The 23,919-nt window shown below is 43.4% G+C and overlaps 3 protein-coding genes and 2 non-coding genes across 6 annotated transcripts in view; all 5 read left to right on the forward strand.

Annotated features, from left to right (window-relative positions):
- The window catches only part of DENND2B (DENN domain containing 2B), a 117,055-nt gene extending 111,206 nt beyond the window's left edge, over positions 1-5,849 (forward strand). Inside the window, exons 16-21 of one of the 2 annotated variants that reach the window (XR_010783881.1) lie at positions 865-906; positions 1,902-2,013; positions 3,012-3,251; positions 3,494-3,580; positions 3,983-4,424; positions 4,567-5,849. Coding sequence is in view for 1 of the 2 variants with exons in the window: in XM_066552833.1 (XP_066408930.1) it covers positions 865-906; positions 1,902-2,013; positions 3,012-3,251; positions 3,494-3,580; positions 3,983-4,017 (516 nt within the window). In the remaining variant the exon portion in view is untranslated. Of the gene's footprint in view, positions 1-864; positions 907-1,901; positions 2,014-3,011; positions 3,252-3,493; positions 3,581-3,982 lie in introns of both variants that reach the window. The other variant, XM_066552833.1, reaches the window with a different exon arrangement.
- A 664-nt stretch (positions 5,850-6,513) lies between these two features.
- On the forward strand, positions 6,514-9,229 carry RPL27A (ribosomal protein L27a). Its single transcript, XM_066552839.1, has 5 exons — positions 6,514-6,578; positions 6,866-6,929; positions 7,342-7,417; positions 8,200-8,374; positions 9,053-9,229. The coding sequence occupies exons 1-5, from the start codon at positions 6,576-6,578 to the stop codon at positions 9,179-9,181; spliced, it is 447 nt and encodes a 148-aa protein (XP_066408936.1). The 5' UTR covers positions 6,514-6,575; the 3' UTR covers positions 9,182-9,229.
- LOC136558539 (small nucleolar RNA SNORA3/SNORA45 family) lies at positions 7,751-7,883 on the forward strand. Its single transcript, XR_010783909.1, has one exon. It is a non-coding gene; the product is annotated as a small nucleolar RNA SNORA3/SNORA45 family (small nucleolar RNA).
- Positions 8,696-8,827, forward strand: LOC136558540 (small nucleolar RNA SNORA3/SNORA45 family). Its single transcript, XR_010783910.1, has one exon. It is a non-coding gene; the product is annotated as a small nucleolar RNA SNORA3/SNORA45 family (small nucleolar RNA).
- A 2,829-nt stretch (positions 9,230-12,058) lies between the features above and the next one.
- The window catches only part of TRIM66 (tripartite motif containing 66), a 44,955-nt gene continuing 33,094 nt past the window's right edge, over positions 12,059-23,919 (forward strand). Inside the window, exons 1-2 of the mRNA XM_066552832.1 lie at positions 12,059-12,635; positions 23,446-23,549. Of these exons, the coding sequence (XP_066408929.1) occupies positions 12,416-12,635; positions 23,446-23,549 (324 nt within the window). The 5' untranslated portion in view covers positions 12,059-12,415. The remainder of the gene's footprint in view (positions 12,636-23,445; positions 23,550-23,919) is intronic.

Here is a 23,919-nt window from a genome sequence, read left to right on the forward strand (position 1 = left end):
TCTCTTTTATTCTGCCTCTCTTCCACACCTGGCACCTTGTCAGAGACAAGTGAATGTTTACCTGGTCACCAGTATTTAGGGTGTAAATATGCTGATTTGTTCTGGAACAAGAGGAAGCCATCTGCTATGACATCTCTTAATCCTTATGGAAGTGGTGCATGAAGCCATAGCCCACACAGGAAACAAAACCTTTAACAATTTTGACTTCTAAGACTTTGTTGTTACTATATTGGAAATTAAATGAGAGTTGCACTTCATCAGCTCTTCCAGTAAAAAACCCCACAAAAATACTCAAGGACACACTCTTTTCTCTCTTGCTCCTATTAGTTTCCTATCATTTTTCTAAGGAATTTTCTTGTGCTTGCTTCCAAGGCCCTGTGTGCCTCTGGCCCAGGTAAATCTCTGCTCCATTTCCCTCTGCTTTCCTAACATTGCTCTTCCACATCTTCCCAGCTCCATCTCTCAGCTTTGGTGCTTTTTTATCATGAGTATTTCACACCCTTGCCCTTTGGAATCCCCGCTGCCTCCACATTGTTTTCTTTAAACCCCTTGAAACAGTTTTCAACTGCATGTTAACAAAATTATTAGTTATAACTTGCATAGATTTAAGAAAAAAACCCTTTTAGCTTCTTTTAATATATTAATCTAGTATGAGATCTGTTGTATCTATGTTAAATTAGACTTGTAGCTCTAAAGAAAACCTTCATGTTGTTTCATAAAGCACACAACCTCGTTTCACAGTAGGAATTCAATTCATGTTGAGGCTTGTTCAGCAGATGATCTTTTGCTATTAAAAACCAATGAACAAATGAATGTTTTCTGTGTCTTCAGATACATTTCACAGCAGTGTTTTCTTTTCTGTAGGCTTTGATGGTTAACCTGGGATCTGATCGATTCATCAGACAGGTAAAGTACAGCTCAGAATGCTGCCATGCAGTCTAGCAAGCTGTTTACCCCTATGCTGTGATTGGGTTTCTTTGATCAGAGGGATTTGGCAGGAATTGTCTGTGCAAAGGGAAAGCGATGAGGGGAAAAAAAGTTCTCATTTTCTGTTCCACCTGCAAATAAGAACTTCTCAGTAGGCAGAAGGGATTGAGGCTGTAACTGTCAGAAGGAATCAAGAACTGTATTCACAGTGGAAAGAAAACATCCACAGATAATAACATCGCTTTAGCAAGAAAACTCACACACTGTTGGAGGTGAAAAGGACAAAAATAGCAAAGAAAATTGGCGAGTGAGAGCACAGAGGTGGAGAATAGTTTAATGTGACAGGAAAAGCAGAAACCTTGTAAACAAGGAGATGAGGGATCACCATCTCCTGACAGTCATGTGGCACTAAATAATTTCAAACCAACAGTCTGCAAGTTGCATGGGGAAACTTTTGTGTCAGATTCCTTGGCTGGTGAACAGTGGCTGCAGAGCTAAGGCTCCTGTGCTTACCTGGCTTCTGGTGAACAAGCATAAAGTAAGATGAAGAGAGCAACAGGGGCAAGACCCAGAAAACAAGACAGACTAGAAAACAGTAAAAACAACTGTCAAGGACCACAGGAGCTGCCTACAACCAACTACAGCAGCTGTGTGTACACTGAGAAGGGCTTCATGTGATGTGTATTTAGTTAAACAGAACTATTTGGACTCTTTGTCATGTGAAGAGCTGGTTCCACATTTCTGTGTTTACCTGCTCTTTGGATTATCATTCTTGACTTAAATCTTATTAAGAGTGACAAGTAATTTTTACAAGTATTTGTTAGTTGCACATAGATTCTCATTCTTTTATTTATGTAGCCATGACACTAGCAGATGAAAATACTTTTCATCTGAATTCTAAACCTGCTGAAAGCATTTGCTGGAGTTCCTGAATAGTTTATTGTGGATTAAGGATTTTTTTTTCCCTCCATCAGATGGATGATGAAGATACACTATTGCCTAGAAAATTGCAAGCTGCTCTGGAGCAGGCTCTAGAGAGAAAGAATGAACTGATAAATCAGGATTCAGATAGTGATTCAGATGATGGTAAGTTCCATTGGAAACAGGGACTTGTGTAATAGACAAATGTAGGTAGAATTGTCATTTTCCATGCAGGAGAAACAAAGATGGGACTTGAGGTCTCAAGTACCTTTGGTGGCATCAAAGGCTGTGTCTGAGCACACAGAGAGTATGAGACTGACGGCATCAACAGACAGTGATACTTCACCTGTGGTTTATTTTAATTTCATTGCAAATGACAAGGACTCCTGTGGGTCCCTCTGAACCTTTGCTCAAACACAGGTTTGCAGTTAACTTGGCCCTAACTCAATCCAGATAATTCTCCAGGCTTAGGGGTGTGTCTGAGTTTGGAGTTGCTCTTGGCACTCGGTATTTTCAGGGGAGAAGCAGGTAGCACCAGAAAAGAATTTTAGTCCAAGATGGGTTGGGCTGTCTCTGAAGGTTCATATTTCTCTTCAGCAGTGATAAAAACAGCCCAGGGTGAATTGAATGCCTGTGGTTAAATGGTATGAAACAGGCCCTTATTCAGTTTTTGGAATTTATTTCTAATCATATGTATTATATATATAAGACTGTTTAAACATCTCAGAAGCAATGAAAGCCCAAATTCTACAACAGACTATTTTTGATCAGTTTTCGGTACAGACTTATTATCCTCAGGGATAAATATTTCAATGCTGAGTCATTCAGAAGTTTTTGAAGAGAATTTGCTCAAGAGTGAAAACAGGAGGTTTAATTTTGATGAAACATCCATCAAATGTTTAATTTGCTGAGCTGTTTGCTGAGGATTTGTAATTCTCGCTGACTCTTGGTCACAGAACACCAATTCTGCAGACTGGCACCGTGGTTATGGCGCTGTCACCCTCTCCATGTGCATCCAGGTGTGCAGGGAGCCGCTGCCACTCCTGCCAGCTCTTAGCGCGGCATCAGGGAACCGGGAGATGCACAGCCTGGCCCTGCGGGGATAATGCTGACAGCTCTGGTAGCAGCTGATTTTGGTGTCTTATTGCTGCCTTATTTTGCAGAATGTAACACCCTGAATGGATTAGTGTCTGAGGTTTTTATCCGATTCTTTGTGGAGACAGTTGGCCATTATTCCCTGTTCCTAACCCAGAATGAAAAAGGAGAGCGTGCCTTCCAAAGGGAGGCTTTCCGTAAATCTGTGGCCTCCAAGAGCATCCGCCGCTTCTTGGAAGTTTTCATGGAATCCCAAATGTTCGCCGGTTTCATCCAGGACAGAGAGCTGAGGAAATGCAGGGCTAAAGGTACGGGTGGGTGTCTCCCCTGCGGTGCGGGTTGTGCTTTTCCGCTGGAGTCCCGCGGATTGCAGCAGCGCCCCTCCATCCCCCTGCGCTCACCGGGAAAGCGGAAACCATCCCTGAACTCCTGCCCGGTTAACCGGAAGGTCGCTGCGAGCGGAGGCTGCCGGGGCGGGAGCCGGGGCCCTGCGCGGGGACCGGGATCAGCCGGACACGGCTCACCCCATCCCTGTCTCCCTCTGCCGCAGGGCTCTTCGAGCAGAGGGTGGAACAGTATTTGGAAGAGCTCCCGGACACGGAACAAAGTGGAGTAAACAAGTTCCTGCGAGGCCTCGGTGAGGAAAATCTTTAGAAGTATTTCTGAAATGGATTTTCATTGTGATGCTGGGTTTTGGTTGTGGTGTTTTTTTTGTTTTTAATTTGAAAAAGCCGTACCCGAGGTGAACTGAGGTAGTAGAGTGGTTTCAGCGTGATAGGAATTACGAAAAAGAAAACAATGAAAAACATAGTTAAAGGTGTAAAACCAGATTTAATCATGGTCCTTGTTAACACTTTCATTTTCACTTGGGGATGGGGAAACCAAGCCATGATCGAGGAGTGGAACAGGAAGGGGTTGGGGCAGTCGATGTTCTGTAACTCAGCTCTGCGTGCTGATGCTGATTGCAAGTTACACCCATTTGCTGTCACTTTGGATTGACTTTGCAATCTGCTGGAGACTGACGGTGTGCTTCCTTTAGGTAACAAAATGAAGTTCCTTCACAAGAAGAACTAGCTCCTTCCTGCTGAAACACCAACCCAAAACCTATTTATGGCACCGTGCGAGAGACCTGCGGCGCTGGAGTGCGGAGCGGGAGGAGAGCGGAGCGAGCTGAGGCAGCACCAGAAGATCCATGGATGCTGTGTCAGTGTGCCTCATGATGGCTCCTCCATGTTTTTGGGCAGAGTTTGTACATAATGTGCTGTAAGCTTTTGTAACTGATTTTGTAATGAGCGAGAAAACTGTGGTAAATATTTGTATATTCCTGAGAATACCAGGTGCTTGTTTTTTTTCTTTAGTATGAGTTGAGTTATGCTTGGTGCAAAAACGAGTAGCTGATTATGTGCAGCTGACTGTCTCAGCAGAACCACTGACTCCAAGAGATGTTTGATGCCTGAACACTGCGGGGTGAATGAGCTCGGGTACGTGGGAGAGGTTTTATGCACGGGGCTGCTCTCGTGCGGCACAGGCGCTTGTCTGTCTGTCTGTCTGTTTCCTTCGAACTGATTTTAAAGGAGAAATAACAAAGTAACTTGATAATAAGGTACTTGGTTCACATTGCAGAACCTCCACTTGGTTTGAACTCTGGTCAGTAAACTCCTTATAACCCACTGTGCACTAAGATGCTAAGCCTGGGGAGATCTCAGCTCTCTGACATGCAAGCTGCAGCAAGTAGGTACAGTACAGCCTTTCCTAGTGTATGTATGTATGGATCCTAATAAACTCTGTAAATAGACCTGTTTGTTTATATTCATTGCAAACCTCTGCACTTCCTCATGTGGAGCAGGTACAAACACAGCAACTCACCTGTGATTTTTAAATGAATTTGTAATTAAAATGTAAAGTGGGTATTACAAACCTGTCTTTCGGTAGGTTTGCTGTTTTTGTTTTCACTTTGGGGTTTCTTCAGTGTTTTTCACTAGGGCTAAGACAAGACATTTTATATCCCTTTTTAAATAATTTTATCCTAACAAAAGCATCTGTTAAAACATTTTTTCATGGGTTAGCAGCGAATGATTTTATCTTTGTATCACAGATACTGCTCCTGACCTATGGAATTTTCAGTTGGCTTTGTGCTGTGCGTGGTGCTCAAGTGTCACATTCTTCCTTGATGTAGAAACAGAGCTCCTGTTAAGGTCCTATAAGTTTTCCCATAGTCTGAAGAAGAAAATATTTTAAAAAATATAAAATGCTTCAGATCTGACAGATAATGAAAATTAGCTGAAGCCTCTTACCTTCAAAGGAAACCCACCACGCTCTGGTGTTCGTCATTCTCAGCGTGACTGCTGTAGTTAGATGGGCTTTGAGGCTTGCGCAGTTCCTAACCTGACAGTGGTTCTGGTTTGCTATCAGCCTCATAGAGCAAATTTGAGGGCTGTTCACTGAAAAGGTGAAGTCATTTCCTTTTTCAGTTACCTCCCTCACACTCCAAAATCCACAAAAGCATCTTTAGTGTATGTGAAATGTCAGTGAAATACCAGGTGCTTTTGCTACAGAGGAAATGTCACCAAAACTGGTAACTTCCATTAGTTTTACTCTGTGATATGTTCCAAGTTCCAGAATGATTGCTAGATGTAATTCTTGAGCGTGGAAGGAGTAATGTCACTTGTACAGGTGGCTTCTGGCCTTTTTATAAACAACAGCTGCTAGTAACTGTAGGGGGAAATACATAATTCCTCTTCAGAAAATGATGGATAAAACTGTATCAGGACATGCTGTGGAGTTACTGCAAAGGCAAGACAAAGCCGATGTACAAGAATGTTGTGCTGTAAAACCCATCTCCTGTGCCAAAGCTGTTTTGCTCCATTTGCACTTTAAAAATTAAAGGAGAAAGCTTTTAAACATTGTGTCATCTGTCAACGTGTTCCCATTTTTGTAATGTGAATTAGAGGATACCACTGGGCAAGGTGAGATCACGGCCCAAAAAATCTATGGGTGCCTTTTTGATCCTCAGACTAGAGCTGTGTGAAGCAATCCTGTGGTATCTGGAGGTCTGTGCTTGAAGGGATCAGACGAACAGAAACCAAGGAGTGCATTATTTTCCCTACTAAATTAGTTGTTAAAACTAATGGTGTTCCTGGGCATGGAACATTGTAAATGCACCAGGAAAATTCTAAAGAAAAATAAATCCAGGCCTGTGTTTAAAATTGGCAAATTTTAATCCTGAGGCCTGTGTTTAAAATTGGTAAAGTTTTGTTTAAAATGTTAACAGCATAAAATCCATTTAAAAAACCCCTAGAAACCAAACTTAAGAAACAGTGACACTCCAGGAATTCACACTCCAGTGTGGCAAGTAATGGTGTTTAAGGACGTAGTGTTCATTTTCCCACTATTATGGATATTTAATAAAGTGACCAAATTTCCAAATATTGCTAAATTCTCTTTAAAGCTCCGCTTTCCGCGCCGGGAGCAGACGGGGAGCGGTGCGGACTGTGGGCGGGGCCCGGCCCCTCACAGCTCCGCCCGGCGCTCCCGCCTCAGCGAAGCCTCGCGAGATCTCGGTCCCGCCCCGCGCTCCTTTGCCCGCTCTCGCGAGAGCCGCGCCCTTTCTCTCCCTCGCGCACGCCGGCAAGATGGTGGGAGCTGCGGCCGGGCCGGCGGGGATGGGCTGGGATGGGATGGGATCGGGATAGGACCGGGACCCTGACCCTGCGGCCGCCGCCCCTCGCTCCCGCGGCGGGACGGGACTGCAGAGTAGCGGAGGGTGGTGGGGAGGCGCGGCTCTGAGCCCGCGGCGGGCGGGAGCAATGCGGGGAGGCCAGTCCGCCATGGCGCCCGGCTGCGCGGTTCCCGGGACGGGCGCGGGGTTCTCGTGGCGCTCTCTGCCCGCCTCGCTCACGGCCGCTCTCCCCCTTCCCCGCAGCCTTCCCGGCTCAGGAAGACGCGGAAGCTGAGAGGACACGTCAGCCACGGCCACGGCCGCGTGGGTGAGTGGAGAGGCGGCCGCGGGTGCGCTGGGGCCTGCGGCGGCGCGGCCCCGCCGGGGCTTCCCCGGCGCTGAGGGGATTCTGCTGCTGCCCTTCCCGGATCCGTAAAAATGGGGCTGTGCGTGCCGGGCACCCTAGGAATATCGAGCGGTGCTGAAGGCCGCAGCGTGCCGCGTGATCATGTCCTGCACGTTTTAGACTCCCTGGGTTTCTAACTTCAGCATTGCTCAGCCCATCAGTACTGGGTATGCGATATCTTCAACTTCCAGGGCAGTGCAGTCTCCCTTTCAACTCTATCCATGCCAGCCTTGTCATACCACAAGATAAAATAGTTAGTTTAAGTTGACATGGGGAGTATCTCTAAGTATTATGTGTAATATCAATGTAACAAGCTTAAAATGTTTTTTCTCAGGCAAACACAGGAAGCATCCTGGAGGACGTGGTAATGCTGGTGGTTTGCACCATCACAGGATTAACTTTGATAAATAGTAAGCTAACGTTTTAAATATCTACTAAACATGTATGCTCATAAAGTAGAAGCAACTGACTTTTATATGTGAATAAGCAAAGTTTTCTGCAATCTTGTGTGTTTTTTCCTTTAATGGGAAGTGTGGCATTACAGCTGCTCATGTCCCCACTTACCCTAAAATCAAAAACCTTTTCACTAGGGATTTTGGGGAGTTCACTGTAGCATTAGGTAAAGCTGGCCAAATTTGCCTGTTAGAGTGTGGTCCCTGCTTAGCAGTGCACACAGAGCAAATTCAGAATGTGGTGTTCAATCCTGTTGGCTGCACCAGGTAAAGGGGAGGGATGTTGTGACTCCCGAGACTATAGAGTCACATCTGGGCCCTGCCCGTGGTCCTGGTGTGCTGGAGTGCTCGGACAGGAACCACTAATCTCTATTCACTGGCTGTGCCCTGCCTGGCCCAGTCAGTCACCGGGTTAGTGACAGCAATGCCACAGCTTCCCAGGCAGGGTAGGCCTCCCTGGGTCCATGGAGGTGGGGCTTCCCTGGAAATAGAGCCTCAACAGGGAGGGGGATTGAGGTGTGAGCCCAAGGGAGAAGGAACACTTAAATAGAAAGTAATTGTTCCTTGGTTTGGATACTAATCATTATTGCACCTAAATTCTACACATATTAATATGAAAAAGGGGGTAATGTGACATTGTGGATACTCTGATGTTGTAAGATGCTTGTTTCAGTGTTAGAGTTCTGCTTGTTCAGGATGAGTTAAATTGTGATCTACTCTGGAATGTGTTTGTGCCACAGTCACCCTGGTTACTTTGGGAAGGTGGGCATGAGGCACTATCACTTGAAGAGGAACCAGAAGTTCTGTCCCACTGTGAACCTGGACAAGCTGTGGACGCTGGTCAGTGAGCAGACCAGGCTCAACTACGCCAAGAACGAGGCCGGCCTGGCCCCGGTCATCGACGTCGTGCGCTCGGTGAGTGCTGCTGGGGCTGAGCCCTGGCCCTGCTGCCCTCCCAGGGGAGCCTGGCTGGGCCTGTCCCGCTGGGGAGGTGCTCAGCTGCACGTAAGCTCCAGTGCTTTGTGCTCAGAGGCTCACCAGACAGATCCCTGGCCTCTGAGTAGTTACAGGAGCATATTGGGTGTTGCATTTTTCCTTGTAAGGACATTTTGTCCTGCTGGTGTGTGTTGTGAACAGGCACTGCCCTCCTTTGGGTGGTGAAGGTGAAGGATGGCTGGTTTGGAATGTTCCTGAAGGAGCAAAACCATGGTGGGACCGGTCTCACACCATGTCACCCTCGAGACTAGAGTCACATCTCCACATGTTTGGTTGTCTTGGTGTGCTATAGTTCTCGGACAGGAACACCTGATCCATATTCACTGGCTCTGATGTCCTGTGTCTCAGCCAGCCACCGAATCAGGGACACTGCTCTGCCTCTGCTGGCCGCTTAGGGCCCCTTCTCACCTCCTGTGGCTTCAGCAGCTGTTTTGTTAATTGTCTTCATGTCATGGTTGTCCTTTTAATGTAATGAATTGACTGCATAAGGTCATGGTGATCATGGTTTTGTTTTTAACCGGTGTGTGCTAACAGACCTGAATGTAAGAGCCTGCAAGCTGATTACAAACACTGAACTTCTTTTTTAAATCTTTTTAGGGCTACTACAAAGTGCTGGGCAAGGGGAAGCTGCCCAAGCAGCCTGTCATTGTGAAAGCCAAGTTCTTCAGTAGAAGAGCAGAGGAGAAGATCAAAGAAGTTGGTGGTGCCTGTGTGCTTGTGGCATAAAAGTTTTTGTTTTATTCAAATTTTTTGAATAAACAATGCATAAAATGAGCTGGTTTACAGAAGTTTGGGTTGTTCTGATTTTTCTTTCCTGACATCTTCAGACACAGTTCACACTTAATGTTACCTGCGTAATATTTGATCAGTGGTTTGGCTGCTTCTCACTTTGTTTTGAAATCGCCTGACTACGGTGTTCAGTACCTGCCATGTGCAGATATCTCATTGTTTTGTCTTTATAGGGTGGCAAAATTATGTTCTGTATTTGTGCTGCTCTTTTGTTAGTGATCCTTTCTACAGCTGTCTGAGAAGAGGACTTGATGTGATTTTGATGGGGATTCTTGAACACTAAAATGGCATCCAGGGGAAGTTTTTGGGGATGGTGCCCTGGCCTGTGGGAATGGAACAGCAGGACTGTGGACAAGGAAATGCAAAGTGACAGCAGTGTACCAGTAACTGTAAATTGACATTTGCAATCTGCCCTCCCCAGGCTGGGTATGCAATTCCTGCTGTTTCCAGCTGGGGGACAATTGGTGCCAGCTATCCTCAACCTTCCTTACAGCTGGAAAAGCAGTGGCACAGCTCTAGAACCCTCTGTGTGCAGTGCTAATGTATTGGTTTGAAATGATGACCTGAAATAATCTTGGTTGTAACATCAAAGCAGGTCTTGTGGTGTCTGCAAGACTTAGCCCTGCATGCCAAAGCAGGATTTAATGGAAACAGTAACTAATGACTAAATAACAAATAACCAAAGCCAGTGAGCTGGTTCTCAAGTGTCAGACCAAGAGCCTATAGATGCTGTCACTTATTTTATGCTTGCTGCTGAAGTTGATGCACATGACTTCAAGTATGTGTGTGACAGAATCCTTGGTAATCAACTTCTAGTGTTTGGCAGCAATTAAATTTAGAGGGCTTTTAGGGTGAGGTTGACGTGCATTCCATTTATAAAATAGTTCATCTCAGCAGTGGTCCTGCTGCTTGTGAGTAGCTATGGCATAAGTGGGCAGTTTGTTCCAGAATACAGAGGAGTTTGGGAGCTGTGTCTCACTGGCTGCTGGCACTGCTGTTTCCTAATTTGTGATGCTGATGTAGCTCCATCCCTCACTCTCTGGCTCCAGCCATCCAGCCAGTTCTTTATCCAGTGACCCCTCCAGGCCATGGGCAGCCAGTTTCTCCAGAAGAATGTGTGGGAAGTGGTGTCCAAGGCTTTCCTGCAGTCCAGGCAGACAGACAGACAGCTACAGCCTTTCCCTCACTACCAAGGGGGTCACCGTGTCAGAGATTGGGTTTCTTGGGCAGGACCTGCTTCCATGAGCCCACACTGACTGGGTCTGATGCCCTGGCTGTTGCACAAGTGCCACTTGATGGTGCTCGAGCTGATCTGCACCACGACCTTCCCCAGCACCAAGGTCAGGCCTGGGATTCCCTGGATTCTCTTTCTGGGCCTTCTTGTAGCTCGTTACAATCATCAGCCTTCTCCTCCTCCAGCTGCCTGACTACTACTGTGCATACCTGCCTCAGAACTAAATTTTAAACACATTTTTTCACTCTTACTCTTCCCCTTCCTACCAAAAAACTTCTACTCAGTTTTGCATGTTGTTCAAAAGGCCTAAATTGAAATGTACAGTAGCCTGCTTCTCATCCAGCCCCAGCTTTGGCTTGTAAGGTGACAGAGCATTTCCCAGTATCGGGCTTTGTTTGCACTGGTTCTCTGTGCATGGATGCTTTGGGCTGTGGTTTCTCTGTGTCAACATTGTGGTAATTTCAGACCTCAGCTTCCTACTGCAAGACATTACATGTTTTTGTAGGTGCAACTTTATCTTCTTAGCAACAGGAGCTGCAAGAAATGAGAGAGATGAAATGAGGTGAGAGGCTGTGCTGCTTCAGTGACATTTGCCCCTGATAGATGGTTGATAAAGATGCACTGTAAAAAGTGAGCTTGTGTAATAAGCACTGATAAAATGTTAATTAAACCACAGGTACAGCTGGCACAGCTCATCTCCAAAGGGTCCTCTGGTTTTGGAATTGGAATCTGAAGTTTTAGTGGTAGGTTTGAATTTATCTAAGTAATTTGTCAGTCAAGTTGGTGGGTATCTACCTAGTTGAATGGGTCTTGGGTATGCAATAGGATGCAGACTTTAACATAGGGTCCATTTTTCTTCTAAAATATTTTAAATATTGAAGACTTCACGATACAATGCTTTAAAAAACTACTGGTTGTTAATTTCTGAGACATTCATAATTTTTTTTTGCATTGCAGAATAAAAACCCAAACCCAGATCTGCTTACTAACCATTTCCACTGGAATCTACCAGAACACAGAATCCCTCAGGAGAAGAGATAGCCCTAAGATTAGAGCTGCTGCTCTTCTGTGCTGGAGAAATCTGGAGATTGAAGCTCATTCCTGTAGCTTCAGTTCCATCCTGCTGGTAGCAGGGCCACCATGCCAGGGCCATCAGCAGCTCCATGGGACTCTGGTGCCAGGAGGCTGGATCAGCTGGAAGAGAGGCTCCAGAGGAAATGAGGCTTTATCTGCTTTTTCTCCTCTGCTACAACTTGCAGGATTTGCCCTTTGCAGTCTGTATCCGATCAACATCTCTGACAATCTCAGAGCTGAGGATGAAACATGAACTGCAAAACTCTCAGTTGACCTTGGGGAGCTTAGGCTGGTGGGAGGAACACTAGGAAGCTATAATCTGATCTGTGGTTGTCCTAATAGCTAAAATTTGATTACTGCAAAGTGTTTTTTCTATAAAGAAGATTGTCAGAAGATGCTGTACATTTTTCAAAGCAGCTTTCTAAGATGCATTTGTGAAATGATGGACTTGTGGGTACTATCTTCTTTACATGAAAACTGTAAAATATTTGAGTGAAATTGTAAAAGCAGCCAGACAATCTCATCATTTTAATGGCACAGTTTCAGTGCTTCTAGCAGGAAGTGTACAGCGTGTGACAATTCAGCTTTGTAAGGAGATCAATAGAACAGATTAGTTCAGTTTCTACAGAAGTTGCAAATACTAGAGAGATAGTGGGATCATGGTTTGTAAACCTTAAACCACGCTCTCCTGCACAACAATCTACAAAGATATTCTCCTCTGTAAAGCAGGTATGTGATTTTCAGCTGCAAGGAACTTTTTTTTTCCACAGGGGCCACATGAATGTTTATTTGATCGTGCATCCCGTGTTGCCCTCTGGTTTGCACTTGAGAGATTGAGTGTTTTGTGAGGTGCAGGGCTTGCCATGAGCCATTTTGTGACTCTTCATGTTTTCAGGGCCACACTTCAGCCAGCAGGAATGGAGACCCTGGATCTGTTGTGGAATTGTTTGGTGTGCAAATGGGAGCTACGGAGGAGGGAGCCCAGGATGCTCCCCTGCCTCCACTCCTTCTGCAAGGAATGCCTTCCAGGTTTGATCCAAGGATACAGCTGTGTTCCCACTGAGTATGAAGTGCTCTATGAAGGTAATGTTTAAAAACCTCTGGCTTGTGCTCTTTGCTATGCAGTATTATAGAAAGAGATGCACTGAGAAGCAGTTTTTGAAGCCTGTTCTTCTGCAGCACTACTTTAAATTGATAAACTAGGAGAGTGAAAATTTGTGTGAGCAGAAAGTGGATTGGGAACAAACCACCTTTGTAATATTTTTCATCCAACAGCAGTGTCTTGAAAAGAAATAACAAAGGCAGCATTTTAACATTTTTTTCAGAATGGGCTGAATGTTTCACTTACCAAGTTGACATTATGAATATTTGATTTCCTTAGCTTAATAAATGAATAAATGCTACAAGATAGCTTCAAGAGCAAATTTTTTTTTGCAATCTTTTTGACATGCTGGACCTTTCTGTGTTGCTGGTTGTGGTGATAGTTTTGTTCTTCCTTCACCTCCTTCAGTGCCTCCTCGCCAACAACACAAAGCCACCCAGTTCTTTTGTTTCTAACAGAGGTAACAATAATTGTTATTTCATATGTGTGTTCTGGTGCACTGAAACTCTCATCTTGTTGTGAGTGTTGCTTACCTTAACCCTTGTGGCTGTAACTCACCCTAACAAGCTGAGTAAACTAGTGAGGACAAGAAGCATTTCTTGGCTGTGCCTTTTGGAATCTGGGAGTTATTTGTACAGTTCTTGGTCGTGATGTTAATAGAAGATGTGTAACTTTTTTTTTTTAAATAAAATCTCCATGGCAGAATATAGTAATTTTACTGAATGTGTCTTAATTGCTGTGGGGAATCATTCCAGACTCATTACTAATTTATAAGAAGAGCAAAGGCATGTAGATAACTTGTATTTTCACAGGCTTTGAACTTTAGTTGAGTAGGAGGCATCATTATTATTTCTTCTGGAGCAGATTTTAGAAACATGTAGGAAGAGAAGACACCTTCCCTGAGGTGAGGGTGATCAGAACTGATGAGATGACATAAACCAGACTAGTTCAGGTTTGAGAACAAATGGAATCAGTGTTCAGAGGTCACTGTTGGAAGGCTGGCACAACACAAAGGCTCAAGGAAAAGGCCCAGGAAAAGGCTGTTCATGTGTAGGTGGGTACAGAGAGAAAAAGATGTGAAGGTAGAAGAAGGAGAGAAAGAGAACAAGGCAGTCATTGCAAGTAATGTCTCCCTAAAAATTTGAATGCTTGGTCACAGTAGGCCTAAAGTCTGAGGGACCTCTCTGTAATAAAATACTGTTGAAAAAAGCACTCCATTAATTTTTATGTATCCTCATTTGACATCTCAGCCGTTTCTCTCCTCCTCCTTTCTGTTCACCAAGTGGAAAAGTGAATTTCTACCACTTGCTGATCTTGGATGAAGTGCAGCTACAGGTTCTGATGAGTTGTTAAAATATTGGATATTTTTTTAAGGTGGATCAGGAATTGTTTGTATATAGCAACATGGAATAAATACTTGTTTATTTCTGTATTCCTGAAGTTTCTCTGTTTACTTCTTCATTCTTGTGTAGATAGGGAACTTCTGTGGGAAAAAGCAAGACTAAAGAAAAGAAATAATTAACAGTGATGACCCAGTAAATGAAGTGAGACACCAGGTGCAGAGACTCAGTTAATCTATGAGCAAGGAAAGCAGCAAAACCAAAACACCTGTGTCTCTTAATTAAGCCAATGACTGAAACTGCAGCCACCACAGGTCAGGCAGGATAAATTTGTGAACTCTTCTGATGGTATGATGCTAAATGTTCCTTATCTGCACTGATTGCTGAGTTATGGGCAGTACAATTCCAGTTTCCAGTGTCATCTTTAAGTTTGATCCTATGCAGGTGCCAGTGGTAAAGGGTAAGTGCAAGTGCTAAACCATCGTAGCTGAGTAAATGTGAAATATTGCCTGTAAGAAAAATGTGTTCCTTACTCACTGTGAATTCCTCAAGCAAGATGTGAGGGTGGAAAAAATGAATGTATTTGCAAGTGAAGTTATTTTGGCATTTGTCACAAAAAGACTATTTGAATGTGCAGGTTTCTGTATGCTTTGCTACAAGTAGGGCTCTGCTAACATAAAACTCATTTCTAGTTTGTTGTTTTGTACTGAAGCTGCTGAGAAGCTGGGAGTAAGTGGTCTTGACATCTGATGGGGGTTGGTGTTGGAACTTTTATTCCTGTGTGTGTTTGGGGTGACTTCTGAATAAAAGCCCTGAGGTAGCAGCCAGAGCTCCTATGGAAAAGCTGCATAACCACCAGAATTTATCCAAACTGTGAGAACTGAGAGTTTGGGAATAATTTGAGTGCAAAAAGGAAGTTATCTTTGTGAGCTTGACTCCTACATGTGCTTTTTCTATGAAGGGAACTTTAAGCTTCTCAGTCTTTCTTTTATATATCTTATTTTTTTGGGTTTTTTTGGTTGGTTGGTTTTTTGGGATTTTTTTTTTTTGTTTTTTTGTTTTGTTTTGTTTTTTGCAGGTTAGTGTTGCTTTCCTATTTTTATTCCTTGTCTTCCTCTAGCAGGGAATCCACATCCTCCTCCTCTACAGATTTGCATGTTATGTGTTTCCATGTTTCCAGTCTGTTTACTGCATGGATAAAAGAATAATTTTCAAGAGAGGGCTTGAGTAAGACAAAGACAATGTTCTCACATCTCTTGAGAGGGAAATGTCTCAGATGTGAGCTGCCACTCAGGGTACAATGTTGGTTCTTGCTTTCTTGGGTCAACCTCTTTCTCATGAAGTTCTAAATCCATTCAAAACCAGATCTATCCATATTCCTGTGTTTATCCCTCCTCCCTGAACCGGAGGTGGATGCCAAAATAAATTACCCCACATCTGCAAACCTTCCTCTCTGTGGGATGTTCAATGATGTAAATTGATTTAGCGCTTTAAATATCGCCAACATGTTCATTCCAGAAGCAGTCAAATGAGGACCAGTGGAGGTGCATTGTTGGAAGAAGCTCATGTTTTTGCAAGATTGTCTCAGCTAAAGGGTTTTTTGGGTTTTTTTTTTCCTTAAGGAAAAGAAAAATCACAGGTAGTTGTTGCTCAATCACAGTTAGGACCCCTGAGAACAAGGCAGGTCAAAAAAGATGTACTGAAACACCTTATGGAATTCTGCTAACTGATACAAGCCCTGGAATTCTTAACATTTTGGGACGAAATTGTGTAATTAGCCTAACCTGTAAAGTAAAAGGCTGTTAGTAGTTTTTCGTCTTTTTAAATTGCTTTGTGAAGTGGTGGATTTAATTGTATGATGTTTTTGTATTGAACTTGTGTGTTGAGCTATTACTTTCTGTAATTTCATTTAAAAATGTTCTTTGCCCTTTTGTACTTCTCAAAGTTGGAGAAAAGTAATCCTGGAAAAAATGGCTGCGTAATTTCTGCCCATATTCTCTGCATAACTCAAAAGCTGTCCATTCTTGTGTTGTGTTCGCTTAATGCCAAGAAATTCGATGGGGTCGTGTATTAGAGAAAGGTGAACAGATTGGGGAAAACCAAACTTTAAAAGAGAGACAATGTGGCTTCAAGTATTGACAGATGTCCACTTGATGCATTTTATTATTTCCTGATGAAGTTAAACAGTTTTCTTCAGCTGGTATGGTAGGATATATATATATATATATATATATATATATATATATATATATATATGTAACTGTGGATCCTTAATTGTGAACACTGTTAGTGAGGCACATCCAAAAGTCAGCAAGGTGTTGATCAGAGAGATCTTCAGGGGGTTTATTTCAGGAAAATGATTGAGCTCTAGGACTGCTTTGGCTCTAGGCTTGTTTTCAGTATGAAGTTTTGGCCCGGGAAGTGTGGAGCAGTGGCTTAAGGAGACTCCAGGTGTTGACACGCAATGCCTTGGCTTGTCTTCAGCCTGTATTTAAATAATAATAAATAAGTAGACAAGAAGCCATCTACAGAGTTCTGTAAACCACGATTTAGTTCAGAGTGAGGCAGTTTAGCTGCCTTGGTAGAGCTGTGCATCTCCAGGATACCCAATAACCTTGTTTTGATGCGCTCATTGAAGGCAGGTGATGCAATGCAGTGATCTATTTATCCTGAAGTAGAGCACCCTTTTGCTTTAATTAGAGCCACTCAGAACCAAATGCATGTTTTACCTCTAAAAAGGGAAGGAGAAAGGTTGTTCTGAAGAGAAAAACTGTTCATAATGTATATATTTAGTCAACTTAAAGTGGGTTTAAAGTTAGTCAGCCCTTTGCACTGTGCTGTTTGGCTGCCAGACCCAAAAGGCAAGGGAAACTTTGAGGGGTTTAGTTATATAAATATGAAACTGTGGAGTGGGAGGTTGTCTTCAGAGCTGTTTCCTATAACCTATAATTGGGTCTCCAAGGAAATGTAAATTATGCCTGCAGCTTGAGGTGTAGTTAATGCTCTCTGAGAATAATTATTCTGATGGTTGTTGGAGGAAAAAGAGCAGAGGAATAGGTGCACATGTGGACACCAAGTACAAATGTGGTGTGTGTAGTAGCTCCACTGTTAGTTCCTTTATGCTAATCGATTCTCATGATAATAATAAGTAAATTATCTGCATTGATTTATTTCTGAGGCAGTCAGCTTGAGGGTTCTTTTTATTTAACCCTGACCAGACTGGAAGACCTTGAAACAAAACTGAGCTGTGGCTTTTCATGTGCTTGGTGTCCATGGGTGGTGGAGAGGTTACAGTTGGCACTTGAGATGATTTCTGTAAATGATCCACAGCTCTGTCACTTAGAAATTAGATTGTTGCAGTGTAGATGGAGTTGAAACTATTGAAACTGTTCAGAAATTCTAGCTCTTTCTTTATTGGTACTTTTACAAAGGGACACTCTGTCTAAATGTTGTTATTACTGGGTCCAATGCATTGTGGCAGCTTCCATTAACCAAGGGATATGGGATGTGAGAGATCCGAGCTGGGGCTTGGACGGGATGAGGCAGAACCTTCTTGTTTTCCTGAAAGCTGATTTTGGATATCCCAGGTGTGGAGTTGGAGTGTCCACACTGGGCATCTGTGTCTGACTAATGGATCCACTGCCTCTGAAATTCCATTTTTGCCCAACCCTCTGTTGAGTTGCTCTGGCTGAAGGGAGTGTGAGAGTGGAAATAAACCTGGTGACTGCTGGAAAAGGGCTGCAAACTAATTCAGCCAGGTAAGCATCTGCTGCTGAAGCTTTCCAGGGCTCAGAGGTGCCTGCACATAAACACAGCCAGAGTTACACATCTCTTTCTGGTGCTGGTGCCTTTTGTGGTGATGCTCAGATGCACAGGGCTGCTGGGGATGGGGCTGAAAGGAGCAGTGGGGCCCTGGAAGGATTCAGATTTAGGGCTGTTCCTCCACATCCCCCATGTGCTGACACTTTGCAGGAGTCTCTTCAGTACAGTGTGGTCTGCAGAGGTTCTTCAGCAGCTGATAGCTCACATACACTGAGAATATCTTATATGTAGTTTAACCTGCATATAATTGTGAAGTAGGGCTTTATTCTGTGTATCACAATGAAACAGGGCTTAAATCCAGCATTAGGATCCTTGCTAGCCTTTCTGAACTGATGGCCATCTCTTTAACAGGGAAATGGGATGTCAGAAATAACAATTTCAAGTGCTAAACAGCAGGAGGCACTGAACTTCTAAAAGATAATTTATGCAAATGTTCCCACCTCCTTCCTACCAATTTTTTTTCCACGAAAATTAGAATGTATCAACATCTCTGTCAGCTTTTTGCTGCTTCTGGAGGTTTTGAAATCAACACTGGCCTCCCTTTAGGCACCACAATTGTACCTGATCTCCTAACATGTGAACTGTTGTTGGAGTCCTGTAATTCCTTGCTGAGTTGCCTTTCAGAGCCAGAAATTGCATCATTCTCCTACGTACAAACAGTGAGTCTCCAGGGCTTCTGAGTACTCTTCCCTTCACCCACAGTGCTCTGATCATGATATATTTAAATGAGCTGTCTGCAAAGTACAGGTTCTTAAAACAGATGAGCAGTGTTGTTTGGAGGCAGTGGCAAGGTAGGAAGGCAAGAAAAATATTGAGGGTATGGTCTGCAAAAGGTACAGTGGGAGCGAATGGCACTGTGAGACCTGCTGCTGCCTGGACTGGGAAAAGCTCCTCTCTTCCCTTCTGCTCCAGTCTGAGGATTGAGGGAAGACCCAGGCAAGAAGGGAAGTAGGACACTGCTGTTCGTTTTGACTATGGGATTTTTATTTGGGGAAAAATGCAATCAAGACAAGCTTTCAGAGGCCTGAATGAATCCTAGAGTAAAGGTCAAGGAAAAGGCAAAAGGAGAAAAAACCTCTGCGCCCTGTAGTGACTCAGTGCACCTTTCTTCCCTGCTGGTTGGCCAGAATTCCTGGCCAAAGAAGAGGGAGCAGCCCCAGGGAGAGGGGTGGTGACTTCAGTGTGCACCGCAGCACTGCCTGATCCCAGGGAATTCCTGTGTGTGCATTCCCACCACCCACCTGTCCCCAAGAACAGGTGACTCTGTGGGTGGCTCTTTATCCAGAGCACAGGTAAGGGGTTTCCAGGAAAGTGTGCCTTGCTGCTGGTTTGCACTCTGAGCACAAGCACAGCAGGATGCTGCTGGTGGCTGCTTGTGAATATGTATGGAATTACTTTCTTAATTTCAGTTTAATTGCTCCACAGTTCATTTTGGATTGTATTTATTATGCCAAGGTAACTTTTGATTCTTTGGGGAATTCATATTGAAAAAGATTGGGGCATTTCCATAGAGCACAGGTTTTCATTAAGGGGAAAAGGTATCAAATAAACCCAATTAGCTGAATAAGTGTGATCTCCAAAGCCACCATGCTCAGGCAATCCCTCTTCTAGCAAGATGCAAATTTGTCTCCTGTGCTTTTATTAAAGTTTTAGCTATGAGATTCAGTATTGGGTGGTTTTGATTAGCCCACCTGTTAGTAGGAAAGGACTTCCAATACTCTATTGCTGTGGTGTCCCCATTATTTTTCCTCTTAACTACTCTTTTTAAAAATTTTAAATTTTTAAAAATTAAGTTGATGGCTCTGCCTGCCTTCTGTTCATCTCAAGGGAATTTTAGATTTGAAATCATTGTAATTTACAGTTACTTGGATATTTGAGACACGCTCTGACATTTACTCAATCTAAGCTGTACTTGGTGGTCTAAAACAAAGCTCTGACCTGTGCAAATTGCTCCATGTGTATCTCTGGAACAACACTGATTTTAGCAGCACAACTTGGATCTAAAACCTGGGAGAAAATTGTGCTGTGCATCCAAGGCATCACTTTTAGATGTCCCTTAATATTAATCACCAGTAATGTTATTTACCTTCAAATTGTTGATTGTGTTTCTCAGCACATATGTGAGGGAGGCTTTTGTGCAGAACTGAATTCCATGCATGATTTATGTTTTCTAAGCGTGAAAATTATTGAAGTTGGTTTTTTTTAATTTAAAAACACTATAAAGATTGTCTTGCTCGTTATCAAACTAAATGCATTCTAATAATGCTGTATTCTATCCTTCACTGGTTTGTAACAAATTAGCAGAATTTAAAGCTCACATGAACATGCCTGAGGCCATAAGCATTCCATGAAGTATCATTCAATTGGTTTAATTTGATTTAACATTCTGTACTAGCAGAATAGTGTTGGAACATAATGAAATAGTTAAGGGAATAAATCACATGGGACTCCATTTTCTTCATGGTGGAAAAAGGCAATTCTTTATTCACAGAACTCCTTTTTACACAGTTTTACAGACATCGTGTGTGACTCCAATTGGTCCGTAGCTTTCTTGCCAGTTTCTTTATTGGTTAGTAACAAGTTATTATCCTGTATCAATTGGTCACTCAGACCCCAGGGTGTATGTGCAGGAAAGGTGTATGTGCTGTTTGTGAGAGATAGAAAAAGGAAAACTAACAGTGTAAAACCAGTTTATACAGGTGCTGGTTGTTTTTCGCCCAGGAGTAGATTGTTGTGCTAATGAGCTGCTCACACCAGGATTGCTTTCACATGGGAACTTGCAAAGTGCTAGCTTGACTTAGAAGAAATGACAGCCTAACAGATTTTTGAGCCTTTCCCTTATAATTTTTCCACTTTACTACAACAAATAGTGACTTCAATAGTGACCTTTTTTTACCTTGTGTACTGTGTGATAGAAGCTGTCCTTGTGGGACAAAGCCTTGTGCCTTTGTTTGCCAGTCAGCAGCTGCTCCCAGAAATGATTTGTGGATGCTCACCCATAAATGAGAGAGTAACTGAGAGAGTTGTGCCTTTCTTACTTCAGGAAATCACCTGTTGGCCATTTCCCTCTTGGTCCACTTGCAGGGTATTCTGTGGCCTCATCGTGGAGGTTTTCTCTCACTGTTAGCCAGATCAAGAGCTGGCAATGCTGTTAGGGGGGAAAGAGACTGGTTCCAGTCCCCAAGGGCTCCAGGTGGCTCTGTGAAGTCAGGAGCTGATTTCTCCTGACTGCACTGAGAATTAGAGCATGTCCCACAAGACTTATTTGGGAAGCTGCTTGCAGAGTAGGTGTCTTGCTTCCTGGCTTATCAATCAGATAATGTGTCTGTCTTTTTATTTGTGCTGCTGTTCCAGCTGTGCCACTTCTACAGGGCTGGCAGGGAAGCTTGAGGAGAGTTTCAGCTCCCAGGAATTGGTGCTGCAATTCACCAGTGCTTGCAGTAAGCACCATTTACAAGGAGGAGGAGGAAGCACTGTCAGTGTAACACTGCTTGCCTGGTCTCCTCCTGCTTTTGCATGTCTCCAGAGAACAGAGCTGCTAGCAGGCACCTAAAAGGCTCCTACTCTGTCATTTGGGAAAGCATGGAGAGGTTTCAGTGCCACCAATATATGAGAATTGTGTTGTGCTAGGGTGTAACATGTAAAATGTGATTAGCTACAAAAATTGTAGGCAATTCAGATCTTTTTTCAGCTTCAGTCCTTATAGGAAGGATGCAAAGTGGAGCAACTGCTAAAAAGAGTTCTTCAGCTTTCTGCCATTGTGGGCATCTTTATCAGATAATTTTTAGCACCTTTGTAGCTCCTGCCAGCAAACACCCTTAAACAAGGCTCACTTTGCATGCCTGATGAGCAGAGCACTGGAAATTGCTTGTGCTGCCCTTTCCCCTGGGGTGACTTGTGGCTGAGTAGCACAGCCACCTGTGGGCACAGCCTGCTCCTTTTCATGTCTGCATGGCCTCTCAGGGCTGTGTGAAATGCACAGTAAAATGAACAGTTTGGGTCGACTGTGGTCTGCTGCTTGGGCCCCCAAACCACAGTGCTGCTCTAAGTGCAACCTTGGAAAATACAAAGCAATTATGCTTTTCCTTTTATATAAGATTTGGGCTAATAAAGATCCAAACCTCATGGAAGTGGTTCTTGGTAAGGGATACTCTTAAAAGATGCTCCAGATCTCAGCGTTTCCTCAAAGCCTTTGTGAATGGCAGTGAAAGTGTTCAGACATCTGAGTAGTGCTTTTGTCAGAAGCAGAAATGTAGGGATGTGTTGGGGTCTGTGTGTCCCTGTCAATGTGGAATGCTGCTGTTAAAGCTACACTAGCCCAGCTCTGAAACTGGGGACATTTCACAATTAGCATTCTGCCCCTGGGCAGGGACTGCAGGAGCCATTCCCAAGGGACAGGCAATACCAAGCACCTGGAAAACAGGAGAGGCTCTGATAATGGTGTAATGTGAAGAGTAATAGAGAGCTTAAGGTTTAATTAACTTACAGGCCACACTCCGTGTGCACAAACAATTTTGAGTCAAGGGAAAAAAAAACCACATGGAACAGTAAAATGTTGTCATTGATCTTGCTTTAAAACCTTATTTTAGGCGAGTTTAAACCATCTATTAATTGAAAATACTGTTGTTAGTTATCATAAAGAGAGGACTTGGCAAGGTGAGCATAGCATGGAAATTCTGCTTTTAAGAGAATGTAAAAAACTTGGATTAAAAGAAAAGATACACCTTGATAAGGTGAAATAGACTGGCACACCACCACCACCCTCTCTAAAGGACTGTTTGCACACCTACAGTAGCTTGCTGGAATGTGGCCAGGAAAATGCAGTGTCCTTTTACAAAAAACCCCAAACCAACAGAGCCAAATACAAGAGAGCTCCTAGGCCAAGAAGTCAGGGAATGAATATCAGAGGTGCAAAAATGCAGGTGTGCAGTCATGGGCACCTGCTTGAACTCTTGGTTCTCAGCCCAGGCAGACACTGAGATTCACCCCAGTTGTGCTCAGTTATTAATGAGGCTGGAGCCAGGTTCTGCTGCTCACTTTGCTTTGGGGGAGAGCACATTTTGCCACCTCTGGATTTACTGTAATAATTTTCCTTATGAAACTTTTTTTATCCTTTATCTTTTTTCTGACTTGTTGCTTCTGCCTGTAGCACGTTACTCCCCCATCGCTTCACCTGGATTGCATCCTGCACTGTAAAGCTGGTACTAAGGAGTTTGTGTTCTATGCTGGGGTACATCTCTGGAGGGGTAAAGCTGCTCCAGAAGCACAGAAAATCTCAGAAAGCACAAATAGATCTGTAACAAGGGGGTACAGTCTAAAGTGCAGCTCAGTTTTAATCATCTCGAAACCCAGTGAGAATTTGGACGTGCAGATATCATCAATAAACACGGAAATAAGTCAGCTGAAATATGGTGTTTTTCTAGGAGTTTTGTTGCCTTGTTTTTCTTTTCTATATATTGAACCAGGTCTAGCCACTTAGGGTTTGAAGGATGCCTTAGTTTCCTGGAACTGCCCACGTGATCCAAAAAAGCCACAATACTGAAGTGTGGTTTATATCGTTTCCTGGTTCGCATGGCTGGTGTGCATTGCTTTATTTCTGGTGGTTTCCTTTTTTCTTTTTTAAATTCAGGTATCCTTTCCTGCCCTGTGTGCAAACAGACCTGCTTTGCAAGGGATGTAGTTGAGAATTTCTTCCTCAAGGATTTTCCAGTTGGCGATTCAGCTATGGCAAAGGTAAGTGAAAGCCATGAAGCTGTGGCTTGTTGAAACACTGTCAGATGAGCAGTGAAAACAGAGAAAATCTTGTTTTAAATAAAAAAAGTTATCTTATAATTTGCTTATGCAGCACTGTAATTACCTCATTACCAGAGATGGACACACTGCCTTCATAGAAATTTTAAAACTTTAGTTGAAGAATCAGTTTTAGTCCCTGTATTTTAAACAGTCCGTTAAAAATATTGCTACTAATCTATCTGTGATACTCAACATATTGGGAAGGTACTGATTGTCTTGAATTCCTCATTGTCCTCTTAGCTCTCAACTTAAGGTAAACAATCATGGAATTGTTAGGATTAGAAGGGATCTTTGGAGGTCATCCAGTCCA

Source organism: Molothrus aeneus, chromosome 6 (genome assembly GCF_037042795.1).
Source record: "Molothrus aeneus isolate 106 chromosome 6, BPBGC_Maene_1.0, whole genome shotgun sequence".
Lineage (NCBI taxonomy): Eukaryota > Metazoa > Chordata > Aves > Passeriformes > Icteridae > Molothrus > Molothrus aeneus.